The 16,458-nt window shown below is 38.3% G+C and overlaps 1 protein-coding gene across 1 annotated transcript in view; it reads right to left on the bottom strand.

Annotated features, from left to right (window-relative positions):
- Positions 1-7,603: 7,603 nt before the first annotated feature.
- Positions 7,604-16,458, bottom strand: part of ORG4 (OBP3-responsive protein 4 (ORG4)) — a 145,845-nt gene continuing 136,990 nt past the window's right edge. Inside the window, exons 2-4 of the mRNA XM_089460043.1 lie at positions 11,130-11,282; positions 8,288-8,463; positions 7,604-8,165 (exon numbers count right to left, since the gene is read on the bottom strand). Coding sequence (XP_089316169.1) covers positions 8,069-8,165; positions 8,288-8,463; positions 11,130-11,282 — 426 coding nt within the window. The 3' untranslated portion in view covers positions 7,604-8,068. The remainder of the gene's footprint in view (positions 8,166-8,287; positions 8,464-11,129; positions 11,283-16,458) is intronic.

The raw sequence follows: 16,458 nt of genomic DNA, 5'->3' as shown, positions 1-16,458 counted from the left end.
GGATATGTTGTTTACATATGTTGCTTAGAGGGTTTATTTCTGCGATATAGGGAAGCTAACAAAAAGTAACATAGGCTTGTTGCATTAAGAGATGCTTTACAGTCCATTATAAGGGAGATGTTGTAATGGTGTGTTAGCATTAAATAAAAATAATAATTATGCCGATAGGGATACCTATTTTGGAATAGAACTTCCAAAATTTTAATTTAATTACCAATAATTATTTAGTGGATGGTAGGGAATTAACTTCCATGGAATATATTAAAATATTCTTAGTAGTATATACAAATCAAAGCCTGAGATTTATTACCGAAGCAGTTATACATTGTTTCCCTTATAATTAAATTCATTAATTAAGAAAGACATCATATGAACAAATGTCATATGAAATGAGTTATGGATTTTTGAGCATGTGGTACTGATAAGCCATGGTATTGTAACAAAGCCTATTTACAAATTAAGAATCTCCATGATAAAGTGGGGGTGAATATCCATAGTCAAGAATCTTGTTACATATTTTCTAAAATGTATATATGTTTAATTTAATATTAATTGATGTGAACTGGTGGACTCTTGGAGAGATGGCAAGGGTTTGTGAATGCAGAGAGGCTTTGGTTGATGCCACTGTAGTCTCCGACGAACATGGCAATTCTGGTTGCGAACAGATCTATAGAACTCGAGGAGCGGCCCAAACAAACCCCACTCATTAAGTTCCACGATCTAATCTTGTATGGCATTAAAACTTAGGATCCAGATGTCGACGATTACTATGACTCCCAGCTCAAGGTTCATAGAGAGCTCCATGAATGGCTGGTTAAGATTTCCATTCCAGTGGAAGAAACATCGTTGGGCAGTTTTTAAGAGTTTGTTCATGAATGGGTTTCCCACAAGAGGAGGATCAGTTTTGATGAATGGGCAAAGGCTATTTCCTCTGGGCTCGTTGATGTATATCAAATTCAAAAGGCATTGGTACATCTAAACTCTTCTTTGCCGAATTCATGTGGAGCCAATTTTGCAACATTAGATCTACACCCTCCCATCCTAGATCTGCTTGCAGAGGAGGAGATGATTGTACAGGAGAAAAAATTTCAAGTCCCTTGTCCTCAGATCTCCTACATTGCACCAGATCTGGCGGCAAACCACTTAGAAAGTGTTGAAGAAAAAGGGTTACTAGGTTAAGTATTTGTCAATGTAATTTTGATCTTTGTACTTGTCAAGAAAAAGAATTATTATTTTTTATAATTAATATGAATGAGTTTCTTGCTCATTCCATAGGTCTACGAAAGTCAAAGAGTCAATATTATATTGAAAAGCTCTTCTTGAGCATTTATGTAATGTACATGGGTCAACCTAGTGTTAATCAGCCCTCCAAGACAAGCTCCATCTTCCAAAGAAGAAGTATGCTTGCAAAAATGATGCGAAAGTCAGCCTATAGATGACAAGTCGGCTCATAGAATAAGTCACAACGATTCCCCATGACATGTCGGCTTAAATAGGTGGGTCAAACCACTATAAATTGGCGTGTGAACTCATAGAGTCAAAGCAAGAAGAATTCAGATACAATTCTGAAGCTTCGATGGCACATTAGATAAATAAATCTCGCATGAAGACAAGGTTACAATGCTTCGATAGAGGAAGGATTCTACGATCTTCGATGGGTATAACAGTATCACGCAAACATGATCTCGACACTCTGTATCAGTGAAGGAGGAGCACACTCTGTCTCAGCAAATTTATCTCCACGCAAACATTGTCTCGGCATCCCTACCTCAATGCTCTCTCTCGGTAGACGCTCTGTCTCCTCCACGGTGATAATAATCTCAGGATCGAAGTCTTTGCACACCTGTGATAAAGGATCACGTGACATCTCAATCATCGTCTCTTGATAGTTGTGAAACAAACACATGCAAATTCGGAACGCAGTCACAATTGAACGCAATCTCTGCGTCAGTACACAGTCACGACATAATAATGATGGTCTCGAAGATGGATAGACACAACATAATTATAAAGACTAAGATCTCAGTCATATGTTCACAATCTCGACATATTAAATGAAGTCATGATCTCGGTGCAAACATACTCTGTCTCGCCATATGGAACTAAGTCATGATATTGGTGCAAGCATACTCTGTCTCGACATATTGAAGATGAAGTAAACGAAGTCATAATCTTGGTGCAAGTATTGATCACGAAAGGATCTCGATATAGTTGTCATAGATATATTTATATATATTTCAATATCGAGATTTCTTAGTATTAATGATGATTTCAAAACAAGAAAAGATCTCAGTAAAAATGTGAACAAAAGAATAGCAATAATGACTGCGTTATGAATATCTCAGTAAAGGTGCAGCAATGTGTTGTAGCAGTAACAAAGATCTCAATGGTGCAATGAAAATGAAGATCTTAGCAGCAGCTAAGAATAAGATGGATGTCTTGGTCTTGGAGAGGCTCAATTAGGTCTAGGGTCATGGTTATGTTCATCAATTGGAATCTCTATAAGAAGAATAATGTGTGGGTTTTCCTCTCCAAGAGGGAGAGGTTTTGGCCCTGGCAAAATGCCAACCTCTTGTGTCCTTGTCTTTTTGTTTTGGTAACTATTTGATGAAATAAGAAACACACTCTAATAACGTCAAAGAGAAGATTGTGCTTATAAGAAAATTAAAAATGCCCCACAAATAGTTATCAAGTCATAGAAGAATCTCATTAACTACATGTGCCCTAGATTCTTCAACAAAAAGTAGTCCTCAAAACCCAGATCCGCCCAAAAAGTCCCTGGATCTGGCAGAGATTTAGGGTTGAGACAACAAAGGAAGGTAAATTTTCAAATTTTTACTAGAAACTATATGGAAAGTCTGTTGTTATTTGGATTCGGGAAGGGGGTCTTGTGGAAAATCTTAAGTATGTTATCCAGTCCCATATGGGTATTCCAATAGCCTTTCATGTACTCGAATATAAGGACAAGGTGCTTCAAGATCAGTCAACATTGGAGGATTATGGAGTGGGAAAGGACTTCACTATTTCTTTGAGGTTGAGGATGAGGGGAGGGTCAGCCAATCTAAACTCCAAGAAATTTGTGGATCCACATCTTTCAAAGAAGCACTTAAAGGGAAGACTGGAGCTCCAATTAAACCATATCAAAATCTCAATATTCCTTGCCCCTACATTGTGGAATAGCTAATCAGATCCCAGAAATGGCGGTAGATCTATCAGAGGTAAATGTTATTAGTGGAAATTTCCAATCTCGAACACTAATTTGCAAATTTAATGGCTTTTGGCCAAAACCAATGGATTTTTTTCAGTGGGTTTTTCATACTTGGACGGTAAATTGTGATATTAATCTATGTTCTAGGTGTTTTTCATTGTTAAATTTGAAACAAAGAAGGACAAAGATTTTTCTTTGAAAGAGAGGCCATGGTTCTGGGGATCTGCAGGTATCTTTATATTCCCATGGTTCCTGTATTTTGATGCAAATACAATGGTGGTATCCAAATGCCAGTGTGATTTAGATTGCATAATCTTCCTCTTCATATTTTGCATCAAAAAGTTCTAGAAGGAATTGGAAACAAGCTGAGAAAGTATATAAAGGCAAATACACAGAGAACTAAAGAAGCAATCTTCACTTCCACCAGAAATCTGTGTGGAGGTAGACCTTAGTAAAGGTCTACCTGATCGCATTCATCTATTACATTACAAAAAAAGTTGGATCCATTTTTTAGATTTTGAAAATGCGGCATTTAGATGTTGAATATGTCTACAAACAGGTCATCTTCAAATTCATGTCCCGAAGCAAAGAAAGATTCAAGAAGGAAAATGAAACAAGCAAAAAAGCCCAAGGGTTGGCAATTTCCAGAGCAGGATCTCTCAAAAGAAGAGGATGAAGGAGAAGTGGGTAATCCCATTCCTAAGGTCAATCAGAATTCATAAGAAATAATACCAGATGAAGGAGGCAAACAAGAAGGATGAATGGTCACAAGCTCGACAAGTCTGGAAGCAGCAAGATTTACAATCCCAATTATGCAGAAGGAGATGGGAGAGTACAAACAAACTCATGTATTTGAGAGCTCGAACTCAGATAAGAAAAATCCAATGATAGTAGAAGAAAATCAACAAGCAATTGTAAATGCCAGTCCTAATCTAGGAGGTTCATGGAAAGTGGAAAAGAAGAAAGGCCAGAAGGGGTAACTAAGTATTTTTACATAGTCCCAATGGTGTTTTTACTGTTCTATGACATTGCTTTATGTCATTGTATTTTCTGGTGCCCCAACTTTGACTGGTATGATTGAATGCACTTGAGCATATACAACATGTAATTTTATTTTTTAATAAAATTACGATTTTTCCTTTGGGAAAAAAATTAATTCTTTTTATCATTAATAATAATAATAATAATATTAATATTAATATTATTATTATTATTATTAAATAAAGTTATAATTTAGTTAATTCTTATGGTTTTTTTAATTTTAGCAACTTGAGATGTATGATGAAGTAAGTATTTTGATGCTTAATTTCTTTTGATAAGCAAGCAGAGTATTTTATATTAGCAAACATAGTTTACATTTGTTACAGGCATGAGATCACTAGTAGACCTACGGCCATAATAATGTTGGGAGTAGTAGATTTGGGACCATCTATCACCAAGGGGAAACCAGATGATCCCTTAATGAAAGCATATGTATGATAGTCCATACAAAGTGCTGGGGAAGATTGCAAAAAAAATCTATTAACAAAGTTACAAAAATGCCTTTGATTGTTGTGCATAGAAATGTAAAGAGATGGAGCAAGAAAAACACTAATTGTCTAGACAAACCACGTACTTGCCTTTGGAGCTTGAGGAGAACTCTTGTGCGTTGTAGACGGTTGTCTAAGCAGCGGCATCTTTCGGCTTCTCCTCCATAATGAGGCAACCATACGAGCTTGATTCCTGCTGAGCCAATTCCTTCTTTGTGCTCTAACCCACTTGACTTTGGAAATGCATATCATCAACCATGAGAGAAGGGAAGTGAGATGGAGGAGAGAAGGAATGGATGTCAGAGCCATCCTACGAGCCGGAGGAAGAAGGTGAAAGAGGCACAGGTGGAAAGGAAATGCCAAAGCATCCGGATATATGGCGCAAAGATTGACGAATGCTATTAACTTGAGCATTGACTTCCACCATCTTTTGGGTCGCCCCTTCTCTGGCTTGCTCCTATTTCCACAGATGTCAAACCAACAAATTTCTGATGGCCCAATGTCCATTGCCTATGCGTCTTCCCCCCTCGCTTCCAGCGAAGCCATTGTGCGATGGATGTGAGCCAAAATCTCTAGGTCGAAGAGTTATGCATTCTTGTAAATCCATGGATTTCGAGGGGGACCCTCGACCACGACCACCGCCACCACTACATGCTCTTCCAAGCTCTTGGATCATCACTGCATGCTGAGGGATGCAGAGAGAGAAGCCAAGGTGAATGAGACCATTGTCGAGAGGGACGAAAGAATGACAAAACCAAACAGGGAAGTGAAGGTCATGGAATGAGACAAGGGAGGGTCATTTAACCAAGGAATTCGCCAAAGTCGAGGGGGAGGCAAGCGAAATGAATGGTGCATGAGAGCAAGGTACGGAGAAATCACAAGGTGGATGCAGAGTGATGGATCCAGACGGTTCGGGAGTGTTGTCTTAGTTGTTGAGCTGAGGGCATTGAAGACGCATGGACGCCACTTGTTGTTTTCCTTCATGACTGCAATTAATGCTGCTCCTAATAAGACGTCGTTGTCGGTGTGTAACCTAGATCTCGTAGAGTATTTTGATGCTTATCGGCATTTATTAGCCATTTAATTTATATCGCTCCACTAGTATAACATAATGTTAGCTAAATTAAAAAAAAAAGTAATAAAAATAATAAATCGATTCAATTCTAGAAATGTGAAATATATACAAAATGTAAATAAAAGCTATAAATTAAGATTGATTTTACCATATAAATTAAAATAATTATTCATATTCATTACCATTATATTTCAAAACTCCATATTTAAAAATTAATTAATAAATATATAATAACTTAATACTTATATCTATATATCTATATATATATATATATATATATATATATATATAATCAATCCTATCCATCACATTAAAAACTAAATTATAAAAATTATAAAACATGTCAGAAAAATATGAAGCATGTATATATGTAATTATATGTTTCACAAAGTATTAATAAAAATAAAAATGAAAATAAGAAGCCCACAAGGCATAGAATAGACGGTGATGGGGTATATTGTTAAAGTCACTCTGTGGTGTGAAGGTCATCGGTTCGAAACTCGGTGGGCAAAAATCCATTCATGTTAAGGGTTGGTGTGGCCTAGGGTGGGTGTGATTCCTGGGTGATTTTAACAGCTTAGATGCCCTTGGGTCGCAATGTCTCAAGCCAAAGGTTAAGCCTGTAGTCATTTCTGGAGTACATAGACAATTTGACAAACAAACAAAAAATTTAAAAATAGGAATATTTCAATATATAAAGATGTGAAATTTATCTAAATGTAAATAATATTATTAAGAATCAGCATAGATCCATCTTAACTCCGGATCTACCAAGCATTAGGAGGAATCAAATCTCTTGAGGTGCAAACATTTCCTCCAATTTTGCTCTAAAAAGAGGTTTGCATCTTGAGAGATTTGATCATTCTCAATGCTTGTAGAATTGGAATTAAGATGGATCTATGCCGGTACTTCTTAGCCATATTAACTCTTTTTAATCTTTAGAACAGCCTCTCATTTGTTCCTTTGTTATGGCTCAATTCACCCAATAGACAAGGCACTAATCTCTAGCCCACCATCCTTTCATTTTCCTTTCAACTTTCAAACTTACTTTTCTGGAAATTACCCTTAACATTACCTTGCACTTCGAAGCTTTAATTTCCAGCAACCCTCATTAGAGAAGCCTCCCTTGAGCCAGCTTGAAGAGCAGAGGAGGGTTGGCTAGGTGACAATGGCCAACCTCCTAGTTGCCAAATCTATCATCCTAGTGCACAGTGCTTTTACACACTCGAGATGACAAGGGCTTTTCCACATTCGAGATGACAGATTGAATGGTAACAATACCAAAAACTAGTCCAATTGCCATTTTCCTCTATACTATGCATATGGTTTTGCAAGTTAAAATCAGCAACTAGACTTTTCAAATCTATGTTGCCTGTTGACAGTGGGATGGGTCAATTTTTCACGAGCTCAAGGAATTCATCATTTATGAAGACCTGTTACTATGTGCAAATATCTGCATAGAGAAATTGCCTGCATAAGCAAATAAACGTGTAGAAAGTGAAACATGCAGCGATGCTTCCAAATACACTCAGCAGAACTAAATATGCTAAATAATCAATTTGTTTCCGGATACCAAAAATTCCAGTACTTACAACAAGAAGCATCTTCCTTGAGAAACATCTTCCTTGTCATAGTAAAATGGTTGCTTGACCTTTTGGCAGTGATTCCAACTAGATATATTTGCTTCAAGTAACAAACATCAAGATATTTACTACAACTTCAATGGAAAAAGTCAGCCCTTATGCTAAGGATCACAATGCAGCATCCACTGGTTGCTTGACCTTTCGGCAGTGATTCCAACTAGATATATTTGCTTCATTTAACAAACATTAAGATATTTACTACAACTTCAATGGAAAAAGTCAGCTCTTATGCTAAGGATCACAATGCAGCATCCACTCTCTTGTGGAAGATGCCATTAAATCCATGTCTTTTTTCACTTATTAGAGTAGGTAAATGATCCAATTCGTATCTTTATACACATATATCATAGCACATAATAGGGACAGTTCTTCAAGTGGCAGTTCACATATAATGATTCATTGAACTAGTCACTTGAATCAAAGATCAAGAAGATAAAAGGTTTAGTGTCACACCATCGTAATCTCCGTTGCAAGTAATTGAAAAGAGAGAGAAGCTATCTTTCATCCTGCACTTCACCTAGCCATAAATTTGATCACCCTTTAGCCTAACCAAAAAGTTTTAAACTTTACCTTTGATCAGAAAAAATAACAAGGGCAACTCAGTTCTCGAAAGTCAAGTCGCATGAGTTATAATTGCTTCCACTCTATCAAATGAAGCATACAAACGTCCCAGATTCATTCCAATAATTGGCTTACCCGTGCCCATACCCCTGAAAAATACAGACACTCCAACCATTTAGTTATAGTTTGCAAGCTGTATGCCATATCCCATTATACGCTCAAGCAACAGAAGTTAATATGTACTTCATTTTCTAGCCATGTAGCAACTTACCCATGTATTTCTGGAAGAACATATTCTGCATTCCAACCAATACGAACATCAAAACCAGGCAAAATTGGCAGTAATGTTTTCTTTCGAATCTGTGAAATCCCATCTCCACCCAATGATGTTGTGAGTTTCCAATTCCAACCTGTGGTGTGATCATGAAAACAGTGACCTATGCCAACCTGTCACATAGTGGCGATTAAATATGATTAGTGGTTGAAGACAGATACTTAATTCTATGAACTTGATCACCTGTCAAACAGAACAACTAGAGGCAGGTTGCAACACCTCTATATACCTATATCATAGTCTAATCTGTTCAGATGTAATATTTACTCATCAATTATTATTTCAGCCAATTTCCATATTATATCCACAACCCAAGCTTAACCAACTTATCTCCATCATCTCCACCCCCATAAGATTAACTTGTGACACAAATAAGCAAAATTGACATAAATAATATTTACAAAAGTAAATATTATATCTAGACATCGCTCCTCAATAGACACTTGGGATAGATGCATTGAAAGAAATGGCCTTAAAAAGTTCCTCTGCATGGCTAAAGTCTCCATTAAAACTACATGTTGGACTCTCCTGTGATATTTAGATGGTCAAGTGTTGTTAATGCCACCTTTGCCTACATATCTCCCCAAGACAATCAAGGGGGGATGTGAGAGAAATGTAGGCTAACCTTGATGTGTGGTGCTAATGGCCCCTAAATGTCACATACTACAGAGTGTGGACCCTTTCTGGTCAGCCGTGGACCACATCGTTGTTAATGGGCACCCCCTAAGGGTACCACAGCTTGGGTTAGGGACCACGTAATAGGTGACATTAACTCATTTGTATGTGTTTCACTTGAGCAAAGATATCATTTATAATATCAATTGGTACTTATTGTTCCCAGACAATTCATGTATTGGGTTATCTTTCTTGAGCATATGACAATTTTTGTTACTTGGGTTATCCGGTCTTATTATGTAGGAAAGGGTAGCATTGTACATGAAAATATATGAAGATCTAGGATTTCATTGATGACCGATGAACTAGGATGCTCCATCATCCCATTCATGCAGCAGCACTTGCCCTCACTCTTGCCCTCGCTTGCTGATGTAATTTGATTTTGATGGCAATGTTATGGAAGGGTTCCTTGTATGTCTCATAGGATGGCACCTAATTAAGAAGCTCACAAAACCATTAATCACGAGATAGATATGTATAGGGATGCCAGTGGACTATTAGGCTTTATCAATGCTGTGTAAGAAAGGAGTATTTTGATGCCACGTAAGCCATTAGAGTTTAGAAATTTAATTGTGTTTTTACTGAAAAGTTGAATTATGTTTTCTTTAGTTGCTACTTCCACTGTCATGAAATGTAATTTAAGTCTTCTTTTCTTATTTATTATAGATGTTCTGTGCCTAAATTATGGTGCAACAGAATTTCATCATCTAGGTGGTAAGCCAACCTTGTAGCGCCTTAGGTTGAAAGCACAATTGGAGTGTATTTGAAAAAATCACTCAAAAGAGTACAAACAGATTAGAACTTCAACTACGCAATTACAATTACTATAATTTATGACCCTCTAACATATTTATGACCCTCGAGACTCATAAAATTTGTTATGGCGCTCTTAGAAGTTGGATATTCAACCCCTTAATAATATGGTTTATGTTCAATACAACCCCCAATTGTGTGTGAGGCAACTTAAGAAAACCTATAATGTGAATGTCATTTTCTTGGCCAATATTAACATATTGTCTCAGTGGAGGGTGGAGTACAAAATGCCTATTATGGACAAGGCACTTGACTAGTTAGCCAAACAATAGCAACAGCAAGTGCAGGGGAAAAGAGAGGAGCAGAGAGCAAGGGGAGCAGAGGACCACTTTCACAACATGGAGGGGCATGTGGCATCCTTAGCACCAATTTCCACATAGAATGATATAGCTACACCCACCAGTCGCAATTAGACAGATGATGCAGGACCTTCTAGTGGCAAAAGAGCCATGACCTTTTATTGTAACAAGGGAAGGGGGAATCAATAGCTAGCTGGATTGGTCATTGTGGATGACTCATGATGATGGGATACAATTATATATATATTTCGTGTCATTTTTTATTGGTTGTCCACTTTTGTGTCCTTGATTGGATAGTTATCAGGGATCAGGTTTTTCATTTGGCATCCACTACATCATATATATATATTGGATAGCTATCGGGGCTCAGGTTTTTGATTTGGCATCCACTACATCATATATATATATATATATATATATATATATATATAGGTTTTTTCTCCATATTTATGTGCCAATGTGTTTATTTGATGTTGTCAGTTTATATGTTCAAAAATAGAAGCAAAAAAAAGAATTGTTTTGTAATTTTTAGTGTTTCCCGTGGTTTGCCGATGTTGTCTATTAGTTATATTCTAGAATCTAGACCCTTGGAAACCTTTTGCCAATGTCAAAGTTCGAAACAATTGTATAGAGTCCACATTAAAGACAATAAGAAAGCACAAAACATAATAATTTCTATAATTAAGAGACTGCAAAAAAGTCATCACGAAGTCCTTAATGAGATCAGCATTGCTCCCTTGTTTTCTTAGAGCTAGAATTCAGTCTATATTCTAAATTTTCAGATATCAGGTCAGGCAGACAAACTAATATTTCCCACCTTAACAAGTTTCTCAATCATATCGATAACATACTGTAGTTGTAGAAACTATTAGTAAAGAGACATTATCCAATATTTACATCAGCAATATATAAATCTTGATTGCAAGACAGCAAAAACTCATATTGATACCACCAAAATAAGGGGAGCATGCATGAGAAACAAGGAACCAAACCTGAAAATTCAAATATCGACCAACTGGAATTTTTTTGGTGAGCAAACGTAAGTCCCCTCGGTTAGGCTCACAAATGAGCTTCCACTTCCTATCTAGTTCTGGAGGCTTGAAGACCAGTTTTGTGTTGTATGCATTGACCTGTAGCTCATTGAACTGAGAGACCCTTAATTAGAAAATAGTAGTAAATTTTAAAGACTCCATCAACTCAACTAATAATTTAAATACATAAGAGCTTCAGCATAGTTTGACATTCCCTACAAATAGGCAGACAAAAAGTACTGAAGTCCACCCAAAATTACATGCCAATACTGAAGCCCAACTGCACAGGTTAGAACACATGACCTTCAAAGCTAGTATTCTATTATAAATAGCGGCCAAGTCAAACTCATTATAAAAAAACTAATAGTCGTTAGGCCAAGCAATTTGTCTAACTCCGTTTATAAACATTAGAGTTTGATAATTTAACTTATTGCCATTATTTCATTGCTTTTAGTCCTTAGAACCACATTCTAATGGATATAGTTTTTAAAAAATTCAAACTACCTTGGATTTGAATGCTCATTGATGAGGCCCAATTACCTACATAAATATGCTTGACCACTTAAAAGGGAGAATCTTTGACTAAAATCAAGATCCAAAATATGGTCAAATACTAGGCTTCCCCACTCATAAATTATTGCTTTTCAAAAAAAAGTTACATTCAAAGGGTCCTTGGTAACATTATACGAAACTGGCCAGTTCGGTACTTTTCCAGTCCGTGACACCAGTTCGGACAGGTTTTCCCTCGAAAATGGTCAGACCGACCAGTTCAGTGTGGTTTGGATAACACTGCTTTAAACATTAAATGAAAGCAGTTGAATACAAAAAGGGTTAATGTACCTTATAATAGATAACCCACCTTCACATATGAGCAGGCTAGATGAAATAAAGCACTCAGTTGTTTCTCAGGTTTGCACTAAGCATATGAGTGGTAACAGTGAAACTATGGGAAGAGTATTATACCATTTCCTTGGCATCTTGACATGGTCAACTCACTTGCTTTGAGGAGGAAGTTGGAGATTTGGAACATCTCTTGCTATTTTTGGAACATCTCTTGTTCTCATGCTTGGAGATTTGTACATGTGGCATAGCCACACCTATTTTATTAGTTGTTCTACCTGTCCTCTCAAGTTAGTTGATGAATAATGTTATTTTATATTTCTGTAGAATAAATCTAGGGTTTTGCTAGATATAGTATTATTTTATTTTATTATTTTATTAGGGATTTGAGGGCTTGGCTTAGGGAAGGTGACTTAAAAAGGAGCTTCCTAAACCCTAAAATCCTTGTGGAACTTGGTTTCCCAAGCGATTTTTGAATAGTTGGCTTTGATAAGATATGGGACCACACAGGACCAAGTGGACCTAGGTTAGGTCAAGAGGATAGGATTTAGCAACCAATGATATGTTTGACCTAATTAGGGAGGGGAAAGGGACCAAGGAATGAACTTTAAATGGAAGGCAATGCAAGGATCCCAGTGAGGTTTCTAGACTAATGGAAACCAAGGGCAAGAATTGGTCTTCGAGCTAGGGCTTGTGATATCTCAAGATCCCACCGTCAAAATCTCATGAAATTTGGAGGGCTTCTTCAGGACACACCAACGCAGTTGTGGACCAAAAATCGAAGTATTTGGATGGTTAGATAGTAAGATAATTGATGCCCTAGGTGACTAAGAGGACTAGACCTAGAGAAGAGGAAAGGGGAGAAGGAAAATAGGTTTAAGGTGATCACCTTTGGGTGGACCAATGCCTAATCCTTTGGGGAGATTGGAGTCAGGTAGAACTATGACTATGAACCTTTGAATTTTCTCAGTCAAGGAGGCCTCAAAGACAACTTTGCTTGGCACTAGGGCAGCAGCAAAAGCAGCTCCAAAAACTTTATACTTCATTTTGCAGGATAAATGGCTTTTCAAGATGAATTTCACTAATGAGACATCCCTAGAAACATTCACTCATTATACATGGCCCATACATGAAGCATTCACTATCCAGAAACAAAATCTCCACAACTTTGCATAAGAGATGTAGCAAATAAGCCCTGGTATAGCAAAATTCCAACAACAATGTACGTGACAAAATTAGAAAGAAAGAATAGCATTAAAATGTACTTACATGTATAAGAATATATCCAACCATCCAAAAACTTGCTATCAAGAAGCTCCAAGACATATGAAAATTATCCAAACATCAAAATTCATTCCATGCTCCAAAAATTCGTCCTCCGAGAAGGATAGCGAAAATCTCTAAAGAGATACTAATTCCAAATCCAAGTGATGATGCTAAAATGAATTCACATCACTTGTATTTATACACTTCTAATGAGTTTGATCTAGCTAATTAGGCCTACATCAGCCCCTACAATAAAATAATGTACAAAAATAACTAACTTTTGGTGACAAGCCCACCAAACTAGCTCATAAACAAAAAAATAAGCCTCTCATGAGGTCGAATAATGAATAGTGCATGTCGTTGGGCCTTGGAGGAGGCCTAATGGAGTCCATATGTGCCACAATGTGTGGTTGAACTCCCAAAAGCAGTGGACAAGGGGTTGACCCCTTGTAATACCCTATGGTGATCCAAATGACATGTGGAGGCACACAAGTGTCCTCATGGGTCTCCAAACAAATCGAAGATCCATGTAGATCACCTGCAAGGGCTAGGATGATGGCGTAGGCGATGCCACATCATCGTGCAAGCCCTGGATCATCTCTGAAGTATATGGTGCAACTTTAGGGCCAACCAGGCATAATGGATCAGGTGCATCTTCCTTGTCCAATAAGTGAACCACGAGCAATCTCTGAATGGCTATGGGGATCCATGGAGTGTTATCTGTTGTTGTGGAGGCCCATGGCTCTCTACACCATAGTTTTAAAAACCGGCGGAAAAAACCGGTAACTGGCCTAACCGGCCGGTCCGAACCGGCCCTTCTAACCCGGTTTCCTCCCTCACTCGCCCAAAATACAGCCCTAACCGGTAAAAACCGGCCGGTTTAGGGCGGAACCGGCCGGTTTATAGCTAACCGGCCGGTTCCGTCCTAAACCGGCCGGTTTATGGACAGGCCGCCGGTAAAAGGAAAAAGCGCTGCGGTTTTGGCTGTTAGTGGTGGTTTAGGGGTTTTGGGGGGCAGGGAAAGGTGTTTTCCCTCCAAAAACACCCTCACACTTGCTATAAGACACCCCTCTCACTCTCATTTGTCTCACACAACTGATTTGGAGTGTTTGTGAGTGTTTGTGAGTTTGTTTGTGAGCTTGGAGAGTGTGGAGTTTTTGCTGAAGTAGTCATCTTGGAGTTGGAGTTGGAGCTATTTTGGAGATAGTGTGTAGCTGTCAGTGGAGTTGCCATCTTCAAGAGGAGGCTAAGGGAGCTAGTTTGCATTTCCAGGTAAGGATTTGCACTTGATAATTCCTCATTTGAGTCTGCTGTCCATGAATTTTTTTTTGTGTTATAAACTTCTCACTTCTATGATCTACCATCCAGGGAGTCATCATGCCTCCAAAAGCCGAAGATACTGCATGGGCTCATTGTGATATGATTGATGGCAAAATGATCTGCAAATATTGCCAAAAATCCATTCAAGGAGGGGGTATTAACAGGTTCAAGCAACACTTGGCTGGGATAGGAGGCCATGTAAAGCCATGTGGAGCACCAAATGAAATAATAGGGCATATTAGGGCAGAATACCTTCAGAAGTTTGAGACTCAAGTCACTGAACCAATAGAGAAGTTTGTGGCTACACAGTTTGGGAGTCGAGACTCAACCAACTGAGTTTGATCATGATGACTGAGACTCATGAGAAGTTTCAACTTCAAGTGATAATGTTGATCACTATTATAGTATTACTATTATCATATATGTAGAGTCTAGACTGAAGTCTTGTAGTAGGCCACTGGCCCCATAGTTTGTAGGCTTTATTTTTGCACTCTAGTGGCCATTTAGAGCCTCATTGCTTATGTATTTTGTCGATGATATGTATTGCACTCGGTGCCATTTTGATATATTCACCTTTAAGGCTTTACATGGTATATCAATGAGCAATCTTTCCATATTTTGTCTCTATTGGCTTGGAATCATGGTTTTAAATCTTAAAAATAGTTTTTTTCATTAAAAAATAATTATTTAATGTATTTTTCTAAAACCGGTTCGTTTAGACCAAACCAGTCCCGGTTAGACCGGTTCCGGTCGGTAAACCGGTTCATTAGGTGGACCGGTCCGGTCACCGGTTCCGGTTTTAAAAACACTGCTCTACACACACCCTACATGTTCCAATGTAGCCCTCTGGGTTCAGGACCCTGTATAGGGAGACCAAACCCAAATGGAAACCACCTGCAATCCTGCATAAGATCCAATGCGTCCCCGTGCCTTCCAGCACACCAAGTCATTAAAGAAATCAAGTAGAAGAGTTTATAAACCATGGATAACAAGTGAGCACTTCATAATGGCATGTCCTTCCATAGTGGGCTTTGGCATGTGCTAATGTCTCCCAGCTCCAAATAGGGTTAACCAGGCATCCTATTAGGTGGTTTCTACCTCTAAAGGGGGTGGTATGTCCATGGTACATCCTTCAAATGGTGGTGGCATGTGGCATAATGATGGAATGGAGTAGGGAATGAAAGGGGACAACTTAGATCACATGCCACAGTACAAGGGTAGCTAATAAAAGGGAAGCCCACACTTGGGTAAATAATGTGTAGGAGGGAGCAATCATGGTGCATGAGTTACCCCGGCCTTGATTTTTCCACCCTTCTTCATATGCCTTTTGCCTTTTTATGATTTTCTTTGGTTAATTGCTCGGGGCTCTAGGTAATGAGAGCATGATGCGTAAAGTATAGCAATGGATGCCTCCTTATAATGTGGGGTAGTTCATCACCCACCGAGGGTTGGGACAATCATGGGTTCCGGAATGATAAAGGAGGTTCATCGAGGGCCATGTAAGAACCAAGGTGATTGCTATGGAATGGGGTAGAGCTCATGTGATGGCTTTTGCCCAAATGCTAAATGCTTTTGTCCCAACAATCTTTTGCATTTTGTGGTACAATTTCCTGTTGAATGTGGCTAATTATGCTTTTTCTTTTTCTTTTAGCTGCATCAACCTCTGGGCATCATTCCAGGCCCGACCCAAGATGTGGGGCAAGGGTAGGGGGTAGCTGACCTTATGTGGACCAAATGGAGGAATGTGGACCCAGGTGGGAGGAGAGATGATTGGGGGTGTAATGAGCAGAAGGGGAGTAATATATGCAAATCGGGTAGTGGGACCACGCAACCAAAATTAGGATTTCCCATGTAGCACCATCCC

This window comes from Pinus tabuliformis, chromosome 7 (genome assembly GCF_031772625.1).
Source record: "Pinus tabuliformis cultivar Carrire ecotype Pingquan chromosome 7, CPIR1, whole genome shotgun sequence".
In the NCBI taxonomy this organism is placed as follows: domain Eukaryota; kingdom Viridiplantae; phylum Streptophyta; class Pinopsida; order Pinales; family Pinaceae; genus Pinus; species Pinus tabuliformis.
The sequence above is the reverse complement of the archived record's forward strand: the minus strand, read 5'-3'. Positions and strand labels throughout refer to the sequence as shown.